Source organism: Cygnus olor, chromosome 14 (assembly GCF_009769625.2).
Source record: "Cygnus olor isolate bCygOlo1 chromosome 14, bCygOlo1.pri.v2, whole genome shotgun sequence".
In the NCBI taxonomy this organism is placed as follows: domain Eukaryota; kingdom Metazoa; phylum Chordata; class Aves; order Anseriformes; family Anatidae; genus Cygnus; species Cygnus olor.
Window position 1 is genome coordinate 13,103,989 of NC_049182.1, and position 21,995 is coordinate 13,125,983.

The following is a 21,995-nucleotide window of genomic DNA, read 5'->3' on the forward strand; positions in this document are numbered from 1 at the left end:
TAGCACAAAGAGGGGCAGCGCAGCCTTTGAAGAGTCTGAGGCAGGGAGGAGCAGCCAACAGGGGGACAGGCATGGGCAGCAAAGCTCCCAGTCTGACCAGTCAGCCCCAGCTGGGACTCTGCTGACCACACACCCGCTCTGGGTGCCACAGTGATGCAGAGGGCACACGGGCCAATGCTGCGTAAATTCCTGACACTGTAACACCACCGTCCTCTGGATTTGTCCCCCAGAGTCCTGCAGGGATCCTCTAAGACAGGCGGGCGCTGAAGCCCTTCCCACATGGAGACTCTAAGACCCGTTTCCCCCACAAACACCCACTCACATCCAGCATGGGGCAATGTATTACCTGTGAAGCTCAAGCTATGCCATCAGGGGACAGACAGAATGTGCAGACAGGTGCACAACCCATCACAAAGTCGGGGCCAAGAAGCTGAACATCCCAAGTCCCCTGGTGAGCAGGGCTGGACAGGGGCAGGACCAAGCCAATTTTCCAGTTTCATCAAAGAACGGGATTAGGGTTGGTCTAAGCCTGTCTCATGCAGTACGTCCTGTGGGGAAGGATGCTGCTGCTACCCAAAAAGCAGCATCCCAAAACCAACAGTCCTGGTGCCCACACTTGCTGGAGCTGCATGGGGAGGAGCAGGATGAGGGCTCAGAGGACGTGGCAGCACGGGCTGTGAGATAGCCCAGCCCCACCAGGATCAGGTATTTCCAAACCCCTCTCAGGGATTTTAAGAAATCCCCTCTCAGGGGATGACCAGCTCCTCCAGACCAGCGCAGCCCTCACGACTGACGTGGAGCAGATCACCTGGGGCACTCCCTTGCCCCAGACCTAATCTCCAAAAAAAACCCAAGTACTATAAAGACACTACTGAGGCCCAAGGCCGGGCAGGCCCGCTGTGCCACTGTTCTCCCCTGCTATGAGAACCGAATTCCCCAACACATCGATGGCGAGGTTTCCTTTGCCGTCGGTAAGCGATGTCTCATATCCTCTTCGACCATAATGGGCTAAAAAACACAGTTCCCCTGTGGATTCAGCCCGTTTCCTTCTATTCTTTAACAGGAAGCTCTGCTAGAATCAGCCCAAGCAGGCAAATCATTCCTCACCCTCTTTTCACTCTCGGTATGGACAGAGCCCCAGCAGAGCTGCACAGCCACGAGCCGAGGGGAAGATGCTGGCTCCGTCCGTCCACCCGCTCCTGTGGCTGTTTGGCTGCGTGCTCATCAGAGGTAAGGCGCTCTGCTCACACCTGAGGATGGTGACACGGTGCCAGGGGTGGGTTTGGGGAGCCCAGCTCCCAAAGGGAACCGGACAGAGATTTAAGCGTGGAGTAGCTGCCGTAAGAAAAGCCCAAGCTTTAAGTTCAGGAGTGGCAGGAGTCAGGTTGTTTGGAAAAATCTGGCGATATCAGGTGTTATAGGGTTTATTTGACTGTGCTGGAATAACAGAAGTTGTTTTCTGGTTAACAAAAGGCTTGTTTCTGTTGAGGCATACTGAGGCATTGTGTAGCAAGTGACTTCTGTCAAATAAGGGTAAAGGTGGAACTTTTAAATGTACAGGACATTTTCCTCAAAAGTAATTTTTTCCTTGACTTTAAATTTTCCTCTTGCTGATGTAAACACAAAGAGCACCTAAGTCAGGTGCGAGACTCACGCAGTACATGTATTGTCCTTATTGTAGTAATTCTGCTCCTAATTTTCCTTTCATACGTGGGTCGTGGTGGGGGATGCAGTGAGTGTACCTCCAAGGAACAGGTTCCTTGTTGTGAAATGTGACAGGTTGTTTTTTCCTGCATCCAGGCACCACTTGTGTTGGTGACAGCTGTAGTACCTGTGAGCTTAAAGGCATTCAGAGGAATATAGACTGCATATCACTGCTGCTTCTAACAGAAAGCCACCTAAAAATAATACCATGTTTCTTGGATCCAAAGTTTTTACCATTAAACCGTGGAAGTTGCCTGTAGGTTACAGCCACTGCATTGGTAGTAAGAGGATTTTTAAAAGACACGGAATATAAAGACAAGTCAGGTGCTCGCTGTGCAACTCTCAGAAGGAAGAGCACACAGACTGGAAAATGTCTCTTTATTAGAGGGCTGCTGACTTCAGCAGAGTGGTAAATTGTGCCTAGTGGAACTTTGAAGCCCCTTGGCCATGCTGCTGTGCTTCTTAATACCTGGCCAGAGTGCATTTCTTCCCCCTTACAAATATTTGGCATGGCCTGCACAAGACAGGGATGTTACCAAGGTTGTCAGCACCTACTCTGAGTCAGCTGCACTATGCCAGGACCAGCCCTTGGTTTGATCACACTACCCAAGAGGTTTGCTCCCCAGGTTGACCCCAGCTGTTGCAGGATCAGGTGGAAGGGATGCCGCCTCTATCTTTCAGTCCTGAGTGCATCACTGTAACTCTGTCCTCTGCAATCTGCTTCAAATCACAGCGCAGGGGCTGTTCCCACTAGATGTGTGATGCCAGCGGGGCCAATAGGTGCAAATGATGATAATGGCATTGCTGGTGCTTGCTGTACTGCACTTGGACCTCTGGCTTCAGTCAAAACCAGCCTTCAACACTATTGTGTATTTTGTATCATCATCTTTGCATGACAGTTCTGAACTAGAAATTAAATGAAAATTAAAGCCGATGTTATATTAAAGTCACTAACGTGGCCTACTACTTGAGGGATATTGCTGCTTTGCCTTTTGCAGAAGCCTAAGTGAAAGGGACAGAGACCAGGTCAGTGATGCTGCTGGCTCCCTGACTGGCAGGCAGCTGAAGAAGGGAACGAGGAGATCTTAAGACAGAAGAGCTCGGTGGTCTCCTTGCTCTTGAGCAGGTGGAAGTAACCTTGTGAAGCCCCAGCATTGTGCAGAATAGCTGGCTGGAAACTATTGTCTCCACACAGGCTTTTGGTACTTTTTGCAAGTTCATTAATTTATTAATGAATTTTATTAATTTGAATTCCTAAGCTTACAGTTACTTCTGAAGGAAGGTTCAACTACTGTTAGTTTGAAATCGCTCAAGTGGGAAGTTTTGGACCACTTCCAATCTTTTTTTCATCCTGTAGAAATGCTTAACGAAAAATTTGTCCAAACAAACCTCTTCCTAAGAACAGTTTTCATTACAATGGGCAGGCATTTCCCAGACAAAAGATTTCCACTGCAAAATTCCTTCTGGAAGCTGGTGAGAACCCAGCAGAATTTTCCCATTGATTGCTGCTTTCCTTATCTGCATTGCAGCCAGTGAATGGATAATGCCACAGGGAGCACGGCCCAGAGGTAATCAAAGAAGTGGGGTGCAGACAGAGGGCAGACATCCAGCTAACAGGAGACCTTCCAGACAACACTTGCATCCCAACATAAGGGCATCCAGTGCATCCTAGAACTGACTCCTGCTGCTTGTCCTGCCTTGTTCCTCAAACAATGGGGACAGAATTTGTATTCTTTAGGCACTCAGGCAGTTGCAAGATCATACAAAAGAGATTTATGCTGGCCCCAGTCACAACAAATTACAATGCTTTTAAAAATACACCTGCCAAGATGTCTTCTTTGGCATCGCAGGGAGCGTTAAAGACACCCAGTTCAGATCCTATTTCTTATACCACCAGGCAGCAGGAGAAGGCTTCTCCACCTTTGCAGACAGTTCTTTTCTTTGCTAGTCTCTGCCCATACCAGGCAATGCCCAAGGGTATCCCCAAGATCCCTCCCTGACCCTCCTTGGGCAAAAAGGACAGGCCAGAGCAACCCTGGCCTGGTGTACAAGGAAGAGAAAGCAGGAGGTGGTTCAGAGAAATGTTTGTTCACAAAACAAACTACTCCCTTCTAGTCAGATGAAACTCTGCTGATGACTCTGCAGAGCTGACTTAACTGGAGGCTGTTTCCAGCAATTATGTTCCTTACAATAGGTGAGTCAACAACAGGTGTCCTCGGAGGGGACAGTGCTGGTAACCAGAGCAAGAACCCTCCTGCTGGGAAAGCCAACGTATGGGCTCGAGCCCAGGCTAGAAACAGGAGATCTGTGCCTCGCACAGCACTAGCAAAAGGCATCACTGCCGAGCCTCAGCTAGGAGGTCTCGTTACTTCACTTCCCAAATGAGCCCACTCAACATAATCCAACCACAGCACTGACAAGTAGTTTCCCCTTCAGGCTTTTTTTGTAGACTTATGGGGCTTTTTCTACCCTTCAGAAGAATCATTTCAGTACAGCAGGAAGGAGCAAAGCCTCATCTAGTATCTCTGGTTGTGGTGGTCTTTGGAGATACAGAGGTTTCAAGGAGACCCTGCCCTTAATGCCAGTAGTTGGTAAAACTTCCTACAAACCTGGCAAAACAGCAGGAATGTGGTAAAACAGTACTGCCTTACTAGCAGACAAATTTCACAGTTTAGTAATAATTTTCTTACCACTAGCTGGTGAGAAAGCACCAGTCTGGGACCCAACGCCCTGTGATCAAGGCTGTTGATCTGGGACTCAGTGATGGGACAGGGACATTGCGGAACAGATGCAAGCTCACAGCTCAGGCTTGCCACCCCACGTGAAGGGAAGGCAGAGCGCTCACGCTGAGCTGGTTGTTGCAGCAACATGAAAGAGGGGGCCACAGAGATGTGGATTGTGCCCATCCACCCTTCAGAGCAAACCTTTCTGCAGCTGGGGGCAGCCACCAGTAGTTCTCAGCAAGGGAAGGGATGCAAGAAGGCTTTTGCCACACTGGGTCACGCCCAGCTTTACCCACCACCACAAACAACTGCAATTTCTGCACACTTCCAAAGGTGGCACAGCTCTGAGCAAGCAGATCCAGGCATACAATCTAGTAAGTTCCTCTCGTGTTAGCTAGAAGTGACTCTGGAGTAGCTAAGAACCTTGGAGTCAAACTGAAGTCAGTGCAATTGTTAGCCAAGGAGCAGCACGTCATAGCTGACAATGCACTGGGTGGGACAGAGAACCACTGGGTTTTGTGTTTTAGCACTCCCATGCTTTGTTTTCCCCAGATATGAGACAAGGCTAGTAAAAAAAAAAATATATATATATATATACACACAAAAAAAATTAGGAATAAAACCTAGGTGATATCATCAGGGTCACTCACCTAAAATCTGGAGCCAGGTGGAGCCTGTCAGGTCAAGAAGCTTTGACTGCCTCTTCAGGGAACAGCAGTAAGGTACCTGCCCAGCATTGATGCTGGGGGGGAAACGAATGCAACCAGGCAAGGACTGCTTCACCTGTCCTTCAGCCACTCCCCTAAGGTTCGAGCCAGGAGACCTGAGAAAAGAAAGTGAAAAGAATGGGAATTAGGAGAGCTCCCCATGCCACCAGCCCCATACAAACCTTAGTTCCCAGGTCACTAAGTGGGAACTGAACTGAACAGCAGCTGGCATTCCTGCATGGTGTTTCAGAACCACCACATAACCTGGCTGTTACCAGCAATGCCACAACTCTGCCCAAGAAGCCCTGGGGAATATCTTGGAATTCTTGGAAATAATAATAATAATAATAAAAAGAAATGTGAATAAACTTGGAAACTGTGACATCCAGGAACTTGAGGGAAGTGAGATGTGCTTGAGAAGTACCTAGCACTGATCCCCTGCTGCAGGGGACGGCAGTCTGTGTGCTGTCACAGGGCTCTGTTGATGCCTGTCCAGAGGTACAGCACACGAGCAAGTTCAGCAGCTGATCCCTACACCAGCTGGAACACACAACATTTGGTTAGGAACAAAATCCTACAAGATAACGAGGACCACCTGCAAGGTGACCTGTACAAAGCAGAACCTGCGCTGAGAGCCTAATTAAGGCATGAAAGCAGCGCTAAGGAATGAGCTTGCAGCTCAGGATGCTTTCTCTGCACCTCAGTTTCCCAGCATCTATAAAACAAAGCAGAGCTCTCAAACAAACATGTCGGGGAGAAAACTGTAACCAGTAAGTAGCTGGGAGGGTCACAGCAGGGCAGCCTGCGTGGAGCACATATTTACTCCTTAAATGCTAGAGAGAAGTGCTCAGATAAGTGCAGATGGGCATGGACCAGGCTTCAGGGATGCAGCCAGGAAAAAAAAAGCCCTGTTACTTTCTTCTAGGAGCAACCATTTTTTAGGGGAGAAAAAAAAAAAAGGTACTTTATCACGCACTGCGATGTCACAGGTCCCATTCTGTGCATGTGGCTTCCCCACATTGTTTGTCTCCTGGCTTGTTTTCTACATTCAAGTGGGTTTTAATTGGCTTCCGCCAGAAGACTGATCTGCTTCCAGAACAGTTCAACGGAGCACGATGCTCGAGAGGATGCCCAGACCTGGGTGCAGCCCTGAGCAGCAGAGGAAGGCCAGGATTGTTCTGAATCACTGACAAGATCCGGGTTGAATTCCTGCCCCTCTGAACTTTCCGTAACGTTTTGGCCAAGCCATTACCATTCAGAACCACGTAGCAGTGAGTTGCCAAACCCCTCGAATGTCATTTGAGAATTAGGTGTTTAAATACCACTGTGGGTCTGGGACCTAATTTAGACTGTCAGTTATCAAGTCTGCATATCAACACTTCTCCTCTCTTCCCACATTTTCTGCCTCAACCTGTCCCGAGACCTGCTAGGCAGAGGCACCTTTGCTTAGGTGCCTAATAAAATGGGAGCTCTCCACCTTCCAGATTCCCTAACACAGCATTTTCTTTCACGTAAAAGTGGCAACAATTAAGTGGTGTTGCTCTCTGCTGCTTCAACAGCTGCTGCCTTTCACCCAGGAAACAGCTGCACTAGCGTGAAGTGGTCAGCGTATTTTTGTCATGGGTGAGTTTACTGGAGCAGCAATACATTAACCGAAAAGTCTAATTTTAGATCGTTAGGTCTCTTCTGACAGCCTTTGTTTATACAACCTGCAAGCAGAAGGTGACACAAGGTTGGTACAGCAAAGTCTGTACGGTGCCACGCAGGCTCTAGAGCTCCTTGATGCACAATTGTAACATCTCCCCCAAAAACTGCTGCAGGAGAAGAGTCCAGCACTACACGTCGGGGTTAGAGGGTGCCAATCCCCCACCAGTTCTGTGTGGATGGGACCAGTCCCAGTGCCTTCATACCGGTCCCAGAGATCCCCCCTGTGAACTCATCCAGTAGTAGAACAGACTGGGCATCACAAGCCCGTCTGAACCCGGTGTAAAGACTGCTGAAATGTTTTTCAACAGCTGACTTAGGTCTCTGGTATAGCACTATTTTATACCAAGGCCCTGACAAAGGCTAGCTTAAAATACTAAAGTGGGAATACCTAAAAAACACTTTTTTCTTTTTCTTTAACATCTTTCTATGCTCTTCTGAGGGGTGTGCAGCTGGCTCTGGGAACTTCCCAGCTGCCATGAAAGAAGGCTACATGGGAAGGCCCCTCTGTTCTCTGTCTGACACTCACGCCTAACATCACAGAAGGACTGCCGCAAATAAATCCAAAATTCCCTTCTCATCTTCTGGAAAAATTAACCACGGAACAGCTAGCTCTGAATCAGAGAGAAGAAATCCATCTGCGGCCTCACTGTGCCTCTCTGGAGCCCTATTGCTCTGGTCAGTAATCAGGAGTTTCCCATTCCAGCAGGAGCAGAAAACATTATTTCCCATTGTAAGTCCCTCAGCAAGCTCCCCGCCCCACCTAGAGACACACAACCCTGCCGTAAATCACTTGCACCCAAACACTCAAACAGTTTGGCTCTGCTTCCACTCAACAGCAAGTCATCCGAATGGCTTTGATGTGTATTGCAATTGCAGCTGTGCTGGCTGTGTCCTGCCCGTTATCGCTAGCTGTTTATGTAGCCGCTGCAGCCAGGGCTCTGCTGGCAGGGCACGGGGAGGAAACGGTGCTGTGGCCAAGTGCCACGGCAGCAGGGTTCGCACAGCAGCCCCCTGGGGAGCTGTGACACGCGGCGCTTTGGTTTTGACCCACACCCTGCTGCCCGGCCCCACAGCACAACCCGGGTCTCTTCCTGCTCTGCACGTCTGTCCGATGGAATTCAGCTGGGATGCTAAGCGCCTTCACCAAAAGAAAACAGCTAACATCATGGGACTCTTGATTATTTGAGTTGGCAGAGAAGGCGTAACAAAAAGCAGGGGCCAGAAGTCAGAGCCAGACATGCTCCGCTTTGAAATAATGTGCTGTTGTGTTTATAGAAGGGCCATTTATTACCGAGCAAAGTGCCAAAAGGCTTCTCCATCCCTTGGCCTCTTCACACAAGACTGGTCACTTCTCTGTAGCAAAGTTCAGATGCAGACAACCAGGGTGAGCATCTGCTTGGCCAGGTGAATTCCAGGGACTGTGCCCTGAAAAAAACTGCTTGCTGATGTGTTTTACAGTAACCCCAGGTTTACTTTGGCATACTGCTTTCTGAGAACTTCTTACGAGCCAGTGCTCTAGTCTGACCTTCGGCAAAGGGCTGACCTGTGGTGGAAGAGTACTCAGAGCTTCTTCCTCCTATCCTAGCACTGGGGAGCCTGAGCTTTCTGTGAGCCATCAGGTCTGCCAGCACAGGGCAGCAGTTATCTCCCTTTCAGTGCCTTCTGTCCGTAGAGGCTCAGTTCAAGCTCTCAGATTTCTCCTCCATCACCCCAAAACGCTGAAATAAACTACCAGCTCAGAAGCCTTCATCTCCCTTTTCCTTCAAAGTATAAATAATAGTTCTCAGGGCTTTCATGTGACATATACACTAAAAAGCACCTATGGCAACTTCAAGAAGGAAATGTGTCCCATGCAGTTACTTCTACCCATGGGAGAACAAGGTCTCTGCAAGAGCAATGGAGAAAGATGAGCTGTTTGAGTTTGGCAGCTACTAGAGGATATGGGCCCCCAAGATTATCCCAATACATTATTTTTTGTACTGACTGTAGGCAGAGTATGTTAAGGCATGTGCAAACCAACATCCAGAAATCGTGTTGTAAAGCTGCTCAAGAGGAAAGCCAGAGAGAAAGGCTGGCAAATTTCTGGGATCAATGGAAACAGCCCAAATAACTGCACCCTCTGCATGGAGTCAGCTTGGCCCCTTGGGAGCAGACAGTGGCAGGTGGCAGGGCTGCAGAGAGGTGCACTCCCCAGCCTCAAAACAAACATCAAACATCTCGGCCCTTTTAATGACAGCCATGTGCCCAAAAGATCTCTTCTTCCCCCATTACACTACTTGATTCAGTAAGTGATGTTGTATCTGTCCATAATCCCATTACTAGACTGACGTTCATTTCACCTGCTCTTCAAAAGCTCCAGAGGATATCCCACTATTCTCCTACGCAATCACTCGCTGCGATTCACTACCCTTATGTGAGGACAGTTTCCTATTGCCCCCCTTTTTATTACTGCAGTTTAAGCCCTGGTCCTCTGGTCCTGTTCCCAGGGGAGGTAGAAAGAAAGGGGCTAATCTGTTTTCTATGTAACTAAAGATCTAATCACATCTCCTCTCACTCTTCTTTTACGGACTGGAAAAGTCAGGTTTTGCAGGCCTGCTGCCCAGTACACTAAAACAAACAAGCAAAAAAAAAGCATGGAAAAGTTCTGAAAAGTCAAGTTCATAGCCAAATCCTACACTGAAAGTGGCTATGTTTTATTATGTATTCAGTGGTTTACACACTGTTTTGGTTCCTGTTTGGCTGGGATCGTTGTCATAAAGCCTTAGAGGAAGAAAACAATTAAGGCTCCAAGACAGTTTGCGTGAGAAAAATGATATCAATCAGGAGCTCGCTAGACCCAGACAGTCCCCTGAGGGGTGGGCTCTGAGCCAAGCTGCGATAACCCACACACGCTGCATGCTAAAGATCTCATTCCAGATATACACCACCGTCAGGGCATTCATCTGACCTCTTTCAGACAGCTACAGCATAGGTACCTACCACGAAGTTCATCACCTACATCACCTCTACAGCTCCTGGCGAGAAACAGGATGTCGCAGGCTGTGCCTCCTTCTCCCTGTACAACAGAAATCTAAAATAGATCAGATCAATAGGGATTTAGAAGTCCCTGATCCTCTCTTTGATGAGAAAGGGAGCCTGGAGATTAGCTCTCTTGCAGGCTTGCTCACAAAGGAAGTGTAAGAACAAGCGAGATGAATCTGGTGCACCAGTCTGGCTGTAGGGGCACACACAAGCACCGCGGTGCTCCCGCTGGTGCTGCTTCGCTGAATCTCCCCTGCCCTTACCCCAGGGGCCACAACACCTTGCAAAGACAGCGAGATGGAAGAATTCAACCTTTACTGCCATCCTTTTTTGTCTGAAGCCTTTAGGAACTATCAGCTGCTGTGGGACTCTGGTGAGGTGGATCACCAGTGGGTCTGTGGCTGTAATGTGGTTTCTTTCATGAATCTTAACTACAGACAGCATCAGCACCACCAGTAATAACCATTTAGAAGTGCCAATTAGGATGTGCATTTCAAAATGACAGACTAAAAGTCACCTTTTCAAAGTTATACCAGTTTGTTTTGATTTAAGTATCAAGCTTATTTACATCTTACAGTCCTTGTCCTTGCATATGGGAACTGGATATTTCCTTTTACTTTTAAAATGGCAGCACTTTTAATTGGCACCTATCTAATCATAGCATTCCAGGAGCTGAGACTTAAAGAAAAACATCAGGTATTCTGAGGGCAGGCAACACGGAACATTGGTCCAGGGATGCCTTGTCATAAATCCAAAACAAACAAGCAAAACAAAACACTTTCAGTTGAGAAAACAGTCCCATTAGCTCCTGGAAACATTTACAAGCCTCATCCATCCACTCATTAAGGTCTCAAGGGTCTCAAAGCTTTCAAATATGTCTTAACTCTTTAAACAGCTCTAGAAAACAGGTCAAATGGCCCTTCTCTGCCAAGACTGAGCTGGAGGCAAGCAGCTCATGGGGAGGGAGCAACACCACTGATTTATATGGCCTTGCATTTTCCCCACAGGAGAGAAAGGCAGTTTTCTAAAGGGTTTGGCTTCATGGGGGCAGGAGGGCATTTATCCTGGCTGTATAAACTCTAGTTCTAGCTCACACAGAACCTAATGCCCTTACATTCAAGCAAATAGTTTCACACAGTGCTTGTTACCACTTAGCTAATATTTGGAGGAAACTGTGTATTTCAAAGTCACTCCTTCAGAAGATAAGGAAAACCCAAATCGCACAACCAGCAAGAACACTAATGCGTTAGTGCAAGTCACATTAGCACTGTTAATACTTTTGTTGTTTCATTCCAGGTACTACAACCTCCACAGACTCCTCCGTCCACCCTGTAGCAGGTACCTCCTGGGTCACACTGATTTAAAGTCTGTCTGGACATGGGTGCAGGTGCCCACGTGTAGATGCAAACGGAGAGGCCACTGATGGGAAAGGTGCTGCAGCACCTTTTTGCAGGACCCTGCACTGCCCACCTCTGCCTGCCCATCCCCATTCTTCCCCAGATCTCCAGGGCTGATGGAGGGCACTGTGCCCCCAAGTGATAACCTCGCCTGGTTCCTTATTTCTGGTCTCTGCCTCCCAGCCTTGTCGGGAAGAGCAGTGCTGCCTTCCAGGAGGCCCAGTGAAAACAGAGGGATCTGATCCTGCCTCATCTTTGCTGCCTTTCCCAGATGTTTCCTAGCCGTTCCCCATTGCATGCTCCGCTCTACACATCCTCAGAGCCATCACCCCTTTGCCTGCAGGTCCCTGTAGCCACAGCAGTGATAAACTCCTTAACACCTCCTGCTCTCATCACCCTTTCAGCTCTTATTGGCTCTAAGGGTCTCTTTCTGGCCCATCCTTCAAACCTCCCCCTGCACGGACCCCACCAGCGAGGATCCTCGTGTAGAAGACTTCACCTCTGTGTCTTTGTGTTACAGACCGATCTCAATCAACACCACACAACCCTGAAGTAAAGACCCATACCTCAGGTAATACACTGCAAAGGAGGAGGACCTTTGCCTTCCCCTCTACCTCCCTCCAAGGGCTGTTACAGACACCCGTGACAGCACAGGCTTGCAGAACTATCAGAGCTCACCTGGAGAGGGGCATCCTGGCAAGTCTGTCTTGTAAAGGGCCCATCTTTCAGCCCATCCAACAATAAATTATTCTATAAGTGACAAAATGGGGCTGTGCAGTGGCAAGTCAGAAGACGACAGTGGTGGGGAGGAAAGGAAGAAAGGAGGAAGAAAGTCTTGTGTGCACAAAGGATGCAACTCCCCCAAGCCCAGGCTGGGCTGTGTCCACATCCTCCTGCCTGGCATCACCCACTTTGCTGGGCAGCTCTTAATGCAAGGAAAGCTCGGAGCACATTTAAGCACAGGGCCTCATACACAAGGTCTGGCCTTGGCTCTTGGGTGTCATAAGGGAAATAACAGCAATTAAGCCATTGTTAGCGTTCCCATGCATTACATTCATTGTTCAATACTGCTCTCCTGATAAACCTGAACAATTTTATTTTTTTTTTAACTAGAAAATTCCAGTGCTGTGCACAGCCTCAGCACCTTGTATACAACAGGTAAACGTTTCCCCCGTTGCTCTCAGAGGAAATGGGGAAGCATTTCCTGAACTGCAGGGCTTGCACCAGCACAAGGACTGAGGTCTGCCTTTGCTTTAATACAGTTATTAACGGGGGGGGGGGGGGGGGTTGCTTTATCTACCTTCATGGAAATAGCAGTCAAATCACTTAGAAGGACAAAAATATTTAGAAGTAATACGAATCTCTGAGGAGCTCCCTTACTTTATATCATTTTTCTCTTCTCCCCTTCTACTGAAACCAGCTTCAAGACAATACCATACGTACAGTCAGAAGCCCTGGAAGTGGGCAAAGGGAGATGTTAGCAAGAGTTATATGCTTCAATCTGCAAATACACAAAACCAAATACACGCAAAGAGATCTCTCCAACTCCAGATCTACATCTGTTGGTACACTTACACCCCTTTGGAGACAGATTTTTCAACCATATCAAGGAGAAATCTCTTTCTAAGCATAGCTCCCCCTACCGAGGGACCATAAAAACAAAGGAAAGGATCCCAAGAAAGATCTTACTCTGCTGTTACGCTTTGCAGAGAAAAAAAACACTCCTAAATCCAAATATTTTGTTAAAGCACTTGGATAAAAGAAGAAAGCTTAAAGCCATTTTCACTCTTTGCTCATTTTATTGGAAAGCCACGAAAAGTAACTTGCCTATAAATTCCAGGTTGGCGATCAACTCTTCCTTGCAGAGGACTATTGAAAGATTTTTTCCCTCCTCCCTATCTTGCTCTGGACCCACAGGATTCATGTTCTGGCTTCTTTGAGTGCCAGGTTGAAAAAGATGCCAAAGCTTCCAAATCACTGCAAGTAGTGAACGATTTGTGCCTAGAGACTCAGTGAAATGAAACATGAAAGTTAGCATTTCATATAACAAGCAAATAAACATGTGGGTGCCAGACAGTTAGTGTCCAGAGATAAAGTCTTTATTTCAAGATAAAACCCCTCCATTTTCAAAGTGAAGGAAAAAAAGTGGTGGCAAAAGCCAGACTTTCTCCATGCAGCTCCTGAGCCCTGCCAGCCCAGCACCTCCGCACACAAGCAGCCTTGCCAAAAGAAGCAAAAGTTAATGTCAAAGTACAGAAACCCTGACTCCTTGAGCAGGACTAGACTATTACCTTATCTGCTCACACCCATACTTTCCCTAGCAGATTATGCACAACTTCCTAGGAGCTTGAGGATTCGTTGCAGAAGCCATACCCTCCACCGAGCTGTTTCTTAACAGAGCTCACGGCAAGCACAGCTCTTTAAAGTAACTCTGCTTACTCTACAGAGCCTTCAGTAAAGTCAGCAACACCAATTGACTTGAATCTCATCTGCACAGACAAGACTACTACAACCAAATCCTCTTTCATCCCTACAACACCAACATCGCCCACACAGGGTAAGTACACAAAAATGGAAAACTCTAATTTTTGCTCAGGCAGGACCAGTTTATGCATCCTGGCTTATCCATGCAAACCTGGGTGCTTCACAAAATCCCAGCCAGCCCACACCATGCTACTTATGCAGTAGCAGCTGCTTTTGAATGTTTCGGCCTTCGCTAAAAAGGTAGTTCATTACAGCTCCCCAAACGCACGTGGCTGGATGCAGCCATGGCCTGGATGTGACAGCTGAGCTGCATAGGAAAAGCCAGATCCCGCTTTACCAGGTAATGCTTTGTGGAGGAGGAACAGGCACCCCAGCCTCCTTCTCCTTGGCACACCGCTCCCACGCTCACCTCCCACGTACACTCTCAAATCACTGCATGGCTTGCTAGCTGGGCATCCTGAGTTTGCTTGGAGAGGAAGCTTCATGCCTAGAAACAAAGTTTTTTCCCCCCTCAGGAAAACCCAACAGCTCTCCATAGCATAGTTAACAGCAGCTTCTAGACTTAATTCTCTTCTCCTTGTTTTATCCAGGTGAAACGTCTAGCGGAAACAAAAGCACTGCAGCTTCATCAACTCGAGGTACTTTGTCTTTTTATAGACTAACGATAAGTGCAGACAATTTCATGGCAATTAGCTTACTTGGTTTACACGGTGCAAGTCATTGAAGCACTAACCTATCTTGGCATCGAGACATCAGTAACACCCAAATTCATCTGATATCCTTACAAGCACTGATAAAACAAGACCAATTCCACTCAGCAACCTCTGCCTGGGATAAACTTGAACAGTTGAAAGACTGATCTACATCTAGAAACAAGGCGGCACTTTTAGCACCTTTTAAAATGCGCTTTTTTTTTTGACTTCCGATAGTTTGCTTAATCCAGCCTGTACCAAAAATTGGAGAATTCAGTAAGTTTTCTCAGAATAAAGACAGAAGCCAAGTAAGTGGGAACACTGAAATCTGAATATTGATCTGATTCTCCATTAAAGGTTCAGATTTGCAATGGTAAAGACTGAGAATCTGCTTTGCCTCTCAGATCTTCCCTGACTCATGCAAGGTTAAAAACCCACTGTCAGCTCTGCCTGCACAGATGTCCAACCAGCACGTCTGTGCCCAGTTAAGCCAAGAGCCCTTTACATCAGAGCAGATTGCTATTAATTATAGCCCTGCTTTATCTGAAAAGCTCCATACATCTTCAGCTACATAAACGCTGCTGATGCTTCCAAAAGAGAGGTCTCCTGTTGTGCAAGACCCAGCGTTTCCCAGGATTGAGGCATCCAAGCCAGGCTCAGCAAACAAAGCTTCTGCCCACCACCTGTGGCTAAAAGAACAATTTCAGAATGAAACAAAGGGTTTGATGACTGGTGGAAAAAATACAGCTAGTAGCTGTAGATCTAGCCCCTGCCTCTCAGGACTGTTCTGCTGCATGCAGTTACTGTTTTCTCACTGGTTAAAATTTGTTACTTCATACTGTTTCTGCTTTCTTCCGACTTTTAGCAAAAGAACATTCCAAAGCCTGACATTTTCTGCAAGACAGGAACCCCAGTTTCAGGGCACCTCTGCAGCTGCCCACAGTTGCATTCCCTGCGCTCCAGCTCAGAGTGCCAGTAGCTGTTCTACACCTCTCCAGGCAGCGTGTGCTTTTGGCCAGCACCGGTTTGGGGAGGGAGAGAATGGGAGAGGAAAGAGATCCTGCTTGGCCTACAGATGATCTAAGCTGCAAAGTGTCACTTTTAGTGGCCTGACAGTACTTGTAGCTGTTCAATAAGGCCAATGCAGACAAGCTGGATGTTCAAAACATCAGAGAGCAGCAAAGGATTTATTTTATTTTTTCAAGCAAAACACATAGGCCAGCCTTAAATCTGCTTACACAGGCGTTGGAAGCAGCTGTCACATACCAAACAGCCTCTTACAAGCCAGTTTACCCCACTGAGAACTGGAGTCCTTGCTTGGAAAATATTCTGTACGGCCACAGGTAGATTGCATATGGCATACAAGTTAGCCCAACTCAAACTAGCTTAATTACTTCCTGATAACACAGCCTGCAGGACAACAAACCCACTAATTCTGTAGAATTGCCTCTCCTAAACTTCTTTTTTAAAGCCTCAAAGTTCATAAGCAAAAGCAAATCCATAACCTTTCTAGTTCACTATTCCAGTGCTTAACTGCTGTATCTAACCAAAAACTGCATCTGGGATTGCAGAAACTAAACATGAACAGTTATACCCGGGTATTTGAGTTCCCTGCCTGAAGGAAGATTCAGGGAAAATAGCACAAAATGTCAGTGGGGAGGTTTTAGCCTGAAAATAAACCTCCCATTTTCCTGCAAATCATCAGCTTTACTGTGAATACATTCAACACTCCAGCATGTCCATGAATTCTTTTGCTTATTATGTGATATTGAAGGCCAAGACTCATGTTCTGCATTTCCTCTGTGCAGGTGAAGAGCCCAAGAGAAGCGAGAGTACTACAACAGCAGCAACTCAAGGTGCTTTCTCCGTTCTCTCAGAGATAAGCACCAGTACGTTTCACAGCATTTTTCACAGCCAACAGCAATGCCACTGTACTGCTACCCCCAGGCAGCATGGTGAACAGCTAACGAGAACCCAAGGGCTGCTAGCCACCCCATGTAGCCCTTGAGAAGCCTGTAAAGCTCTGCAGAAGAAGCACTTTGGGGTAACCTGTCAAGCATGGGAACAGGGGCTGCGAGTCACAGCAGGAAAGGTGCCAGCACGGCAAAAAGTTGTAAGAAGGACATGTGGCAAGCTCCTTCCTCAAACACCCTCCCAGATCAGCCCTTTACCTGCCACGCTCAGCTTCCTCATTGCTATCCTGGTAGATAACCCTGCAGGTGGGGAATCATTTCCTCAGATTGTTGATAAAAGGGGGCCACACCAATGCAAGCTGGTTCCCACCTATGTCACTTTGCTGTTCATGTTGATGGGGGCAGGCCAAGATCCACAATTATCATCTTCTGTAAAGTGCAAGTGCGAGTTAGGCCACACAACATTACTAGAAACCCTCTTCCCAACACTGGAAGAAAGGCTTTATATAAAGTTACTTTTTTCTCCTACCTTGCAGGCACCTCAGAAACAGTTACCCCAACACTAGACACCTCTGGCTACTCACCCGTGACTACTCCAACATATGATAAGTCTCCATTGACTGTGGCAGCTTTTGGTAAGGTCTTGTGCAACCTGGGGAGAAGGGGGGGGTCTTTTGTCAGGTCACGCAGTGCTGGACAGCCAGCGCCAACAGTGCTTCCCTGGGCACAGCTCCTCAGTTTCTCTCTTTAGCATGCGTGATCCTGTAATGTTCAAAGCACAAGGGGAAAAATCTTGACATCTAGCACCAGCAGGCTAAGCACCTAATAAATACTCCTAGCCATGCCCAATACACAAAGGACAGAATATGAAAGCCCTTCATGGCTATGCCTGAACTGGGGATCTTGCTCCTAGCTTCAGTGTTTGCCCTAGATGTGTTAGAGCAAGACACATCCCAGCTGTGTTAGAGCAAGACCTGCGCACAAATTATCCCATGCTACACCCTGGCTTCCCGGACAGGGTCTACAATAAATGTACTACCTGCCTGGTAGAAGGAAGTTTAGCCTTGTTTTAACCCCGCGAACCTGTTCATATTCTGCCCCAGCCCTGCCTTACTGCCCTCCCTGTACATTTGCACCCTGCTCAGCAGGAAGCAGCAAACTCCTCCACACCATTCAGACCTTGTGCAGGAATGGGGCAAGAGACACCAGAGCTTATCCTGACAATAGGTTTGAAGATAGGGACAGGGTAAATTTAAGAGATCCATTCTGCTTTGGACTATACTGTCCCCTTCCTCCATGAAGCTAAGCAAAAAAAAAAAAAAAAAAAAAAAAAATTTGTTCACTTCTACTGCACTATAAGAAAACTCTTCACTTTTAAAAATACTTCTGAAATAAATGTTAACTTTGTAACTATCATTTGCTTATGTACTCTGAGGGAAGCCACAGAGACCCGAAACTGTCTTAACAGGATGAGAGTCCTGTACAAAGCACAGTTCAATTTACAGATGCCAGAATCAAATCTGTGCCTGGCCACTGGTTCATGAGACAGCTCACACCATTCAGTCAATCAGCTTGTCTCTCCCCATTATATTATGTATTTATCTGACTTTACACAATTAATCCCCAGTGTAATCAACTGACCTCTGCCTTCCTGTCACTGTCTTATCACCTAAATATGCACCAGAAGCCCTTTGAAGCTAAAGCACAGGAGGATGAAGCCATTCACTCTAGTGACTATTTACTTCCCTACCTATTACATCCCATGCTCATTTTAATGAAAATATTGATTTCCTACCCAAATTTTGATGAGTCAAGACCCTGCACTACCCCAGAAGCCAAGGACGGGAGCGTTATTCTATCAATAGCAGACAGTTCTTTCCTCCATCCCCAGGTGTCATCAGCTTCATAGTTATCCTGGTAGTGGTGGTGATCATCCTCGTCAGCGTGGTCAGCCTGAGGTTCAAGTGTAACCGCTCAAAGGACTCAGAAGGTATTTTCCCAGGACCACCTCTCTCCCCCTAATCAAAAAGTCATTGGTTACTAAGCTTATTTGGCAATTCCTAAATGAAGGACACCCTTTAAAAAAATCTTACCTGGTGGGACATTTTGAAGCCCAACTGAAATACGGATTTCACAGTTAGGAATGGAGTGTGACCACCTCTTTGAAGCCCCTGTCCAGATTCATCTGCACAAGGAAACGGCCTCAAGCTTGCTGTACACGCTGCAGTTAAATGTGCTGATTCCCACAGGCAGGCAGCTCTTCCAGCGGAACTTATGGAGTTTGACACTCCTTTTCTCTCAGAATCCCATTTCCCATTAAGCACTGCCCACTAGAGGGCAAGACTGATCTACAGCAAGACAGATAGCCGCCAAAAGACCAGAGGATGCAATTAAACAGGCAGCAAAGCATTCAGTCCTGCCTGTATAATGTTAGATTATTTGAAGCACTATTTCTAATCAACTCTCAAGTGTCCAGTGGTGGCTCTAATCTCATTTGGATTTCATTTATAACCCTGTACAACATAATTCTGCATGCAGCTGACTTATTGCATAGCTGTCATGTTTTCTCACCTGCATATCACCAACTACTTCTCTCCCTCCAGACAAACAGAAGCCAGGGAGCTCCATGGTATCAGAGAGGTAAGGTCACTCGCACTATTCACATCCTATTGAAAATGCAAGTTTTATTCCAGAACTCATTTCAGCCTGGAAAATAAGTGGCTTTGGCTACTCCAGTTTGAAGAAAAAAAAATAGGACTTTGAGACAGGTAAAAAACACAAGTGCTGGCAAAGCCTCATCCTGCGTCTGATGGAGTCAAAGGTAGAAGTTCAATGTTTAGGGGCCTCATTTTACAGCTGCACTGATAGCTGTGAAGGCTCATCACCTTCCAAAAAGCAATTTGCTTGTCTTTCCTTGCCTAGACACAGATGAGAACCTTGGGGGTTTTGCATTTCAGAGTAGTCTCAGTGAGATGAGATCAGATCAGGTCCATCCTCCCCTCTCTCCCCCCCTACTCAAAAAAAAAAAAAAAAATGTTACTGCTATCTAGCAGAATTGGTATAAGGGGGAGGGAATGGGGGGGGTGCAACCCAGAGTCCCTTGGAAGAGAAGCACCAAGTAGAGAATGGTCTGTCTGAACCCCACAGACTGTCACTGCTGCCCAAGAAGAAAGGCTACGCGCAGAAAGCACCATAAAACAAGGGCTGGAAGGGACCTAAGATGGGGAGAAAGCGTCAAAACATATTGCTCCTACTTTCCTATCCCTTCCCAGCAAGGTAACACCCCTGCTTTGGAAAGAAGCAAGGGACATAAGGAGCAGAGTCACTAACCGTTTAGGTGAGAATTTGCATCATTTGTCAGTGGTTCCTAGATCATTGTCATAACGGGTATTTAAGTGATCTGCAGTCACTGAGATGGGGCACATCAGAGCAGAGGTCCATGCCCCAAGGCGCCCTAAACACCAAGGTCATCCATTCTCCTTTAGCTCTGAATGCCTATTCCAGCCCTCAGGGCAGGGAGAAAGGGGAATCCCACCTTCCTAACACTTGTACCTCTCACTCAGAAGAGAGGAGCTGGCAATACACGAGCAGCAGCAGCTGGTGCAGAAAGATCCAGGGCTCCCTTTGCATGACAACTGCTGCAGATTTAAGGGCACGATAATGTTTCCTTTTGTTCCAATTCTGGTAATGCCTACAGGGCTAGAAGGTAATGTAGTCACAGAGCACTGGATCCAAACTGCTCCTTGATTCTGCCTACCTTGGCAGTAGAGACAGCTGTGCTGTCTGCTGGCAAAATAGTGCTGTATCTGAAATCATCTGAACGCACTCCTCATCTCTGCAGAGATCTTAACACAGAGGCAGGGGATGGGGGAGTTGAGCACTAAGGATGCACCTGAATCAGGACAACAGATCAGAGGATAGTGCAAATCAGTCCTGGTCCCCACGTGCCAGCCTCAGCCTTGCCTGTTTACCTCTATGTGTAGAAATTCCCTTCTTATTTCCTGGACTAATTAATGCTTTCTTTTGTTGACAGCTGCTCTGCAGGCACAAGTGAGAAGGATAACAGCATCACTCTGATCTCCATGAAGAACATCAACATGAACAACAGCATGAGTTACCCGCCATCAGAGAAGGTTTCCCATTTAAGCCTTGCTTTTTCAAGAGTTAGCTGAGGAATATTTCTCTTGCTGGATAAGTGCGTGCCTTTGACGCATTTCTGTTGCTCTTATTCCTTCAGAAAGGTAATAAGCAGCAGCCAGCAAACACCTAAAGGTCCATCTGGGTTCCAGTGAGCCTGGTGAAAGTTTGGGTCCCCATCTCAACTTTATCCAAGCTGCCTGAACTCAAGGTGTCAAGTATACTTCATACTTATAGATGCCATCACCTAGGGCCAGCCAGAGATAGAGTGGTTTGTCATTAAATTAAGAGGTAAATAAGCTTGCCTCTCTGAAGTTAAGGTCCCACCCTCTAGTCCAGGCTTCCCATCGTCCTGCTTTGCAGAGCTGTTGGTGATGTTGGCAACATTCCCATCAGTACTCTCAGACCCATTCCACATGAATAATACACAGCACTGTAGGTTTTAAAGCTAAACTTGCACTTAAACTTTGTTTGAGGGACCACGCTGCTTAATTTCTTTTGCCAGCCCGAACAGGCTGCTGATGTACCACGTTTTGTTCCTTCTGCAGGTGCTATGAAGCCAATCCGGAGCTAGAAGCTGACACTTGACTACCAGCACTGACTTTCTAGGCTTCCCCCCCCCCCCCCCCCCTTGGGGAAAGAGCAAGGGTGGACTTTTTATATAAATTATGCCCTTTTTGATCAATACATTTATGGTAGTATCCCATACAGCTTCTCCGACTGGAGGAGGGAAATGGGCTTTCTCCAGCTATAGTCTGTCACATTCAGTGGTTGATATCTAACTGTATTTTTGATATGCCTTCAAACCCTCAGATTATTCCAGCAGCAAGAAGCACCAAGGAGCCACCTACCTGGCTAATAAACTCCTGCCTTAGATTAATGGCCTTTACAGTCTGTGCTAGACAGCCACAGGCTCGCCAGACTGTTAATCAGTATAGCCCCCCATTGAGCTAAATCCTGCATTAGACAAGCACAATCTGAAGCTGAAGGCCTAATGGGACTGAGATGCCCAAGTGCTAGGTCAAATCACAGCCCAGCTGCTCCAAGCCCCTTATGCTTGGTGCCTCGTTGTCCCCACAGAGGGGGGATGACCGTACCCACCTACGTCACAGGGTTGTTGTGAGGCTATGTTAATCCGTGTCTGTAAAGCATCTGGAAAGACGTGAATTAAAGGTGCTGCTGAAATGTAAACTGTCATCTCAAATACTTTGTTGTCAATAACTAGCTTCAGGCAGACAGATCAGTATCTTCCCACAAGTCCAACACACAAGAAAGAAGTCTTAAGTACAAAGAGCAAGACATGTCTCTGCATAGACAGGGCTTTGTCTGAGTGTAAGTGACAAAGGGAGTGGTCACAAGCAAGATACTGAGCTATTCCTGTTCCTGAACGCTGTCAGCCTGAGTTTGCTGGGAGAGCTTCAGTCTTCTGTGCCACTGCTTTCCAGAGCTTCCTGATAGACCACAAAGGCAGACGCGCAGCTCCCACCCTACCGCAGCACCACGCACCACC

General features: G+C 47.1%; 1 protein-coding gene across 2 annotated transcripts; it reads left to right on the forward strand.

Annotated features, from left to right (window-relative positions):
- The first annotated feature begins 1,075 nt into the window (after window positions 1–1,075).
- Window positions 1,076–21,676, forward strand: ECSCR (endothelial cell surface expressed chemotaxis and apoptosis regulator). 2 transcript variants are annotated; one of them, XM_040573600.1, is made up of 11 exons: window positions 1,076–1,230; window positions 11,159–11,200; window positions 11,780–11,830; window positions 13,706–13,816; window positions 14,334–14,381; window positions 16,244–16,324; window positions 16,885–16,983; window positions 18,240–18,338; window positions 18,952–18,988; window positions 20,382–20,481; window positions 21,034–21,676. In XM_040573600.1, exons 1-11 carry the CDS (start codon window positions 1,173–1,175, stop codon window positions 21,040–21,042), a joined length of 735 nt encoding a protein of 244 aa, XP_040429534.1. In that variant the 5' UTR covers window positions 1,076–1,172; the 3' UTR covers window positions 21,043–21,676. The 2 variants fall into 2 exon arrangements, with proteins under 2 accessions (XP_040429534.1, XP_040429535.1); XM_040573601.1 differs by having other exon boundaries at window positions 16,244–16,291.
- The last annotated feature ends 319 nt before the right edge of the window (window positions 21,677–21,995 follow it).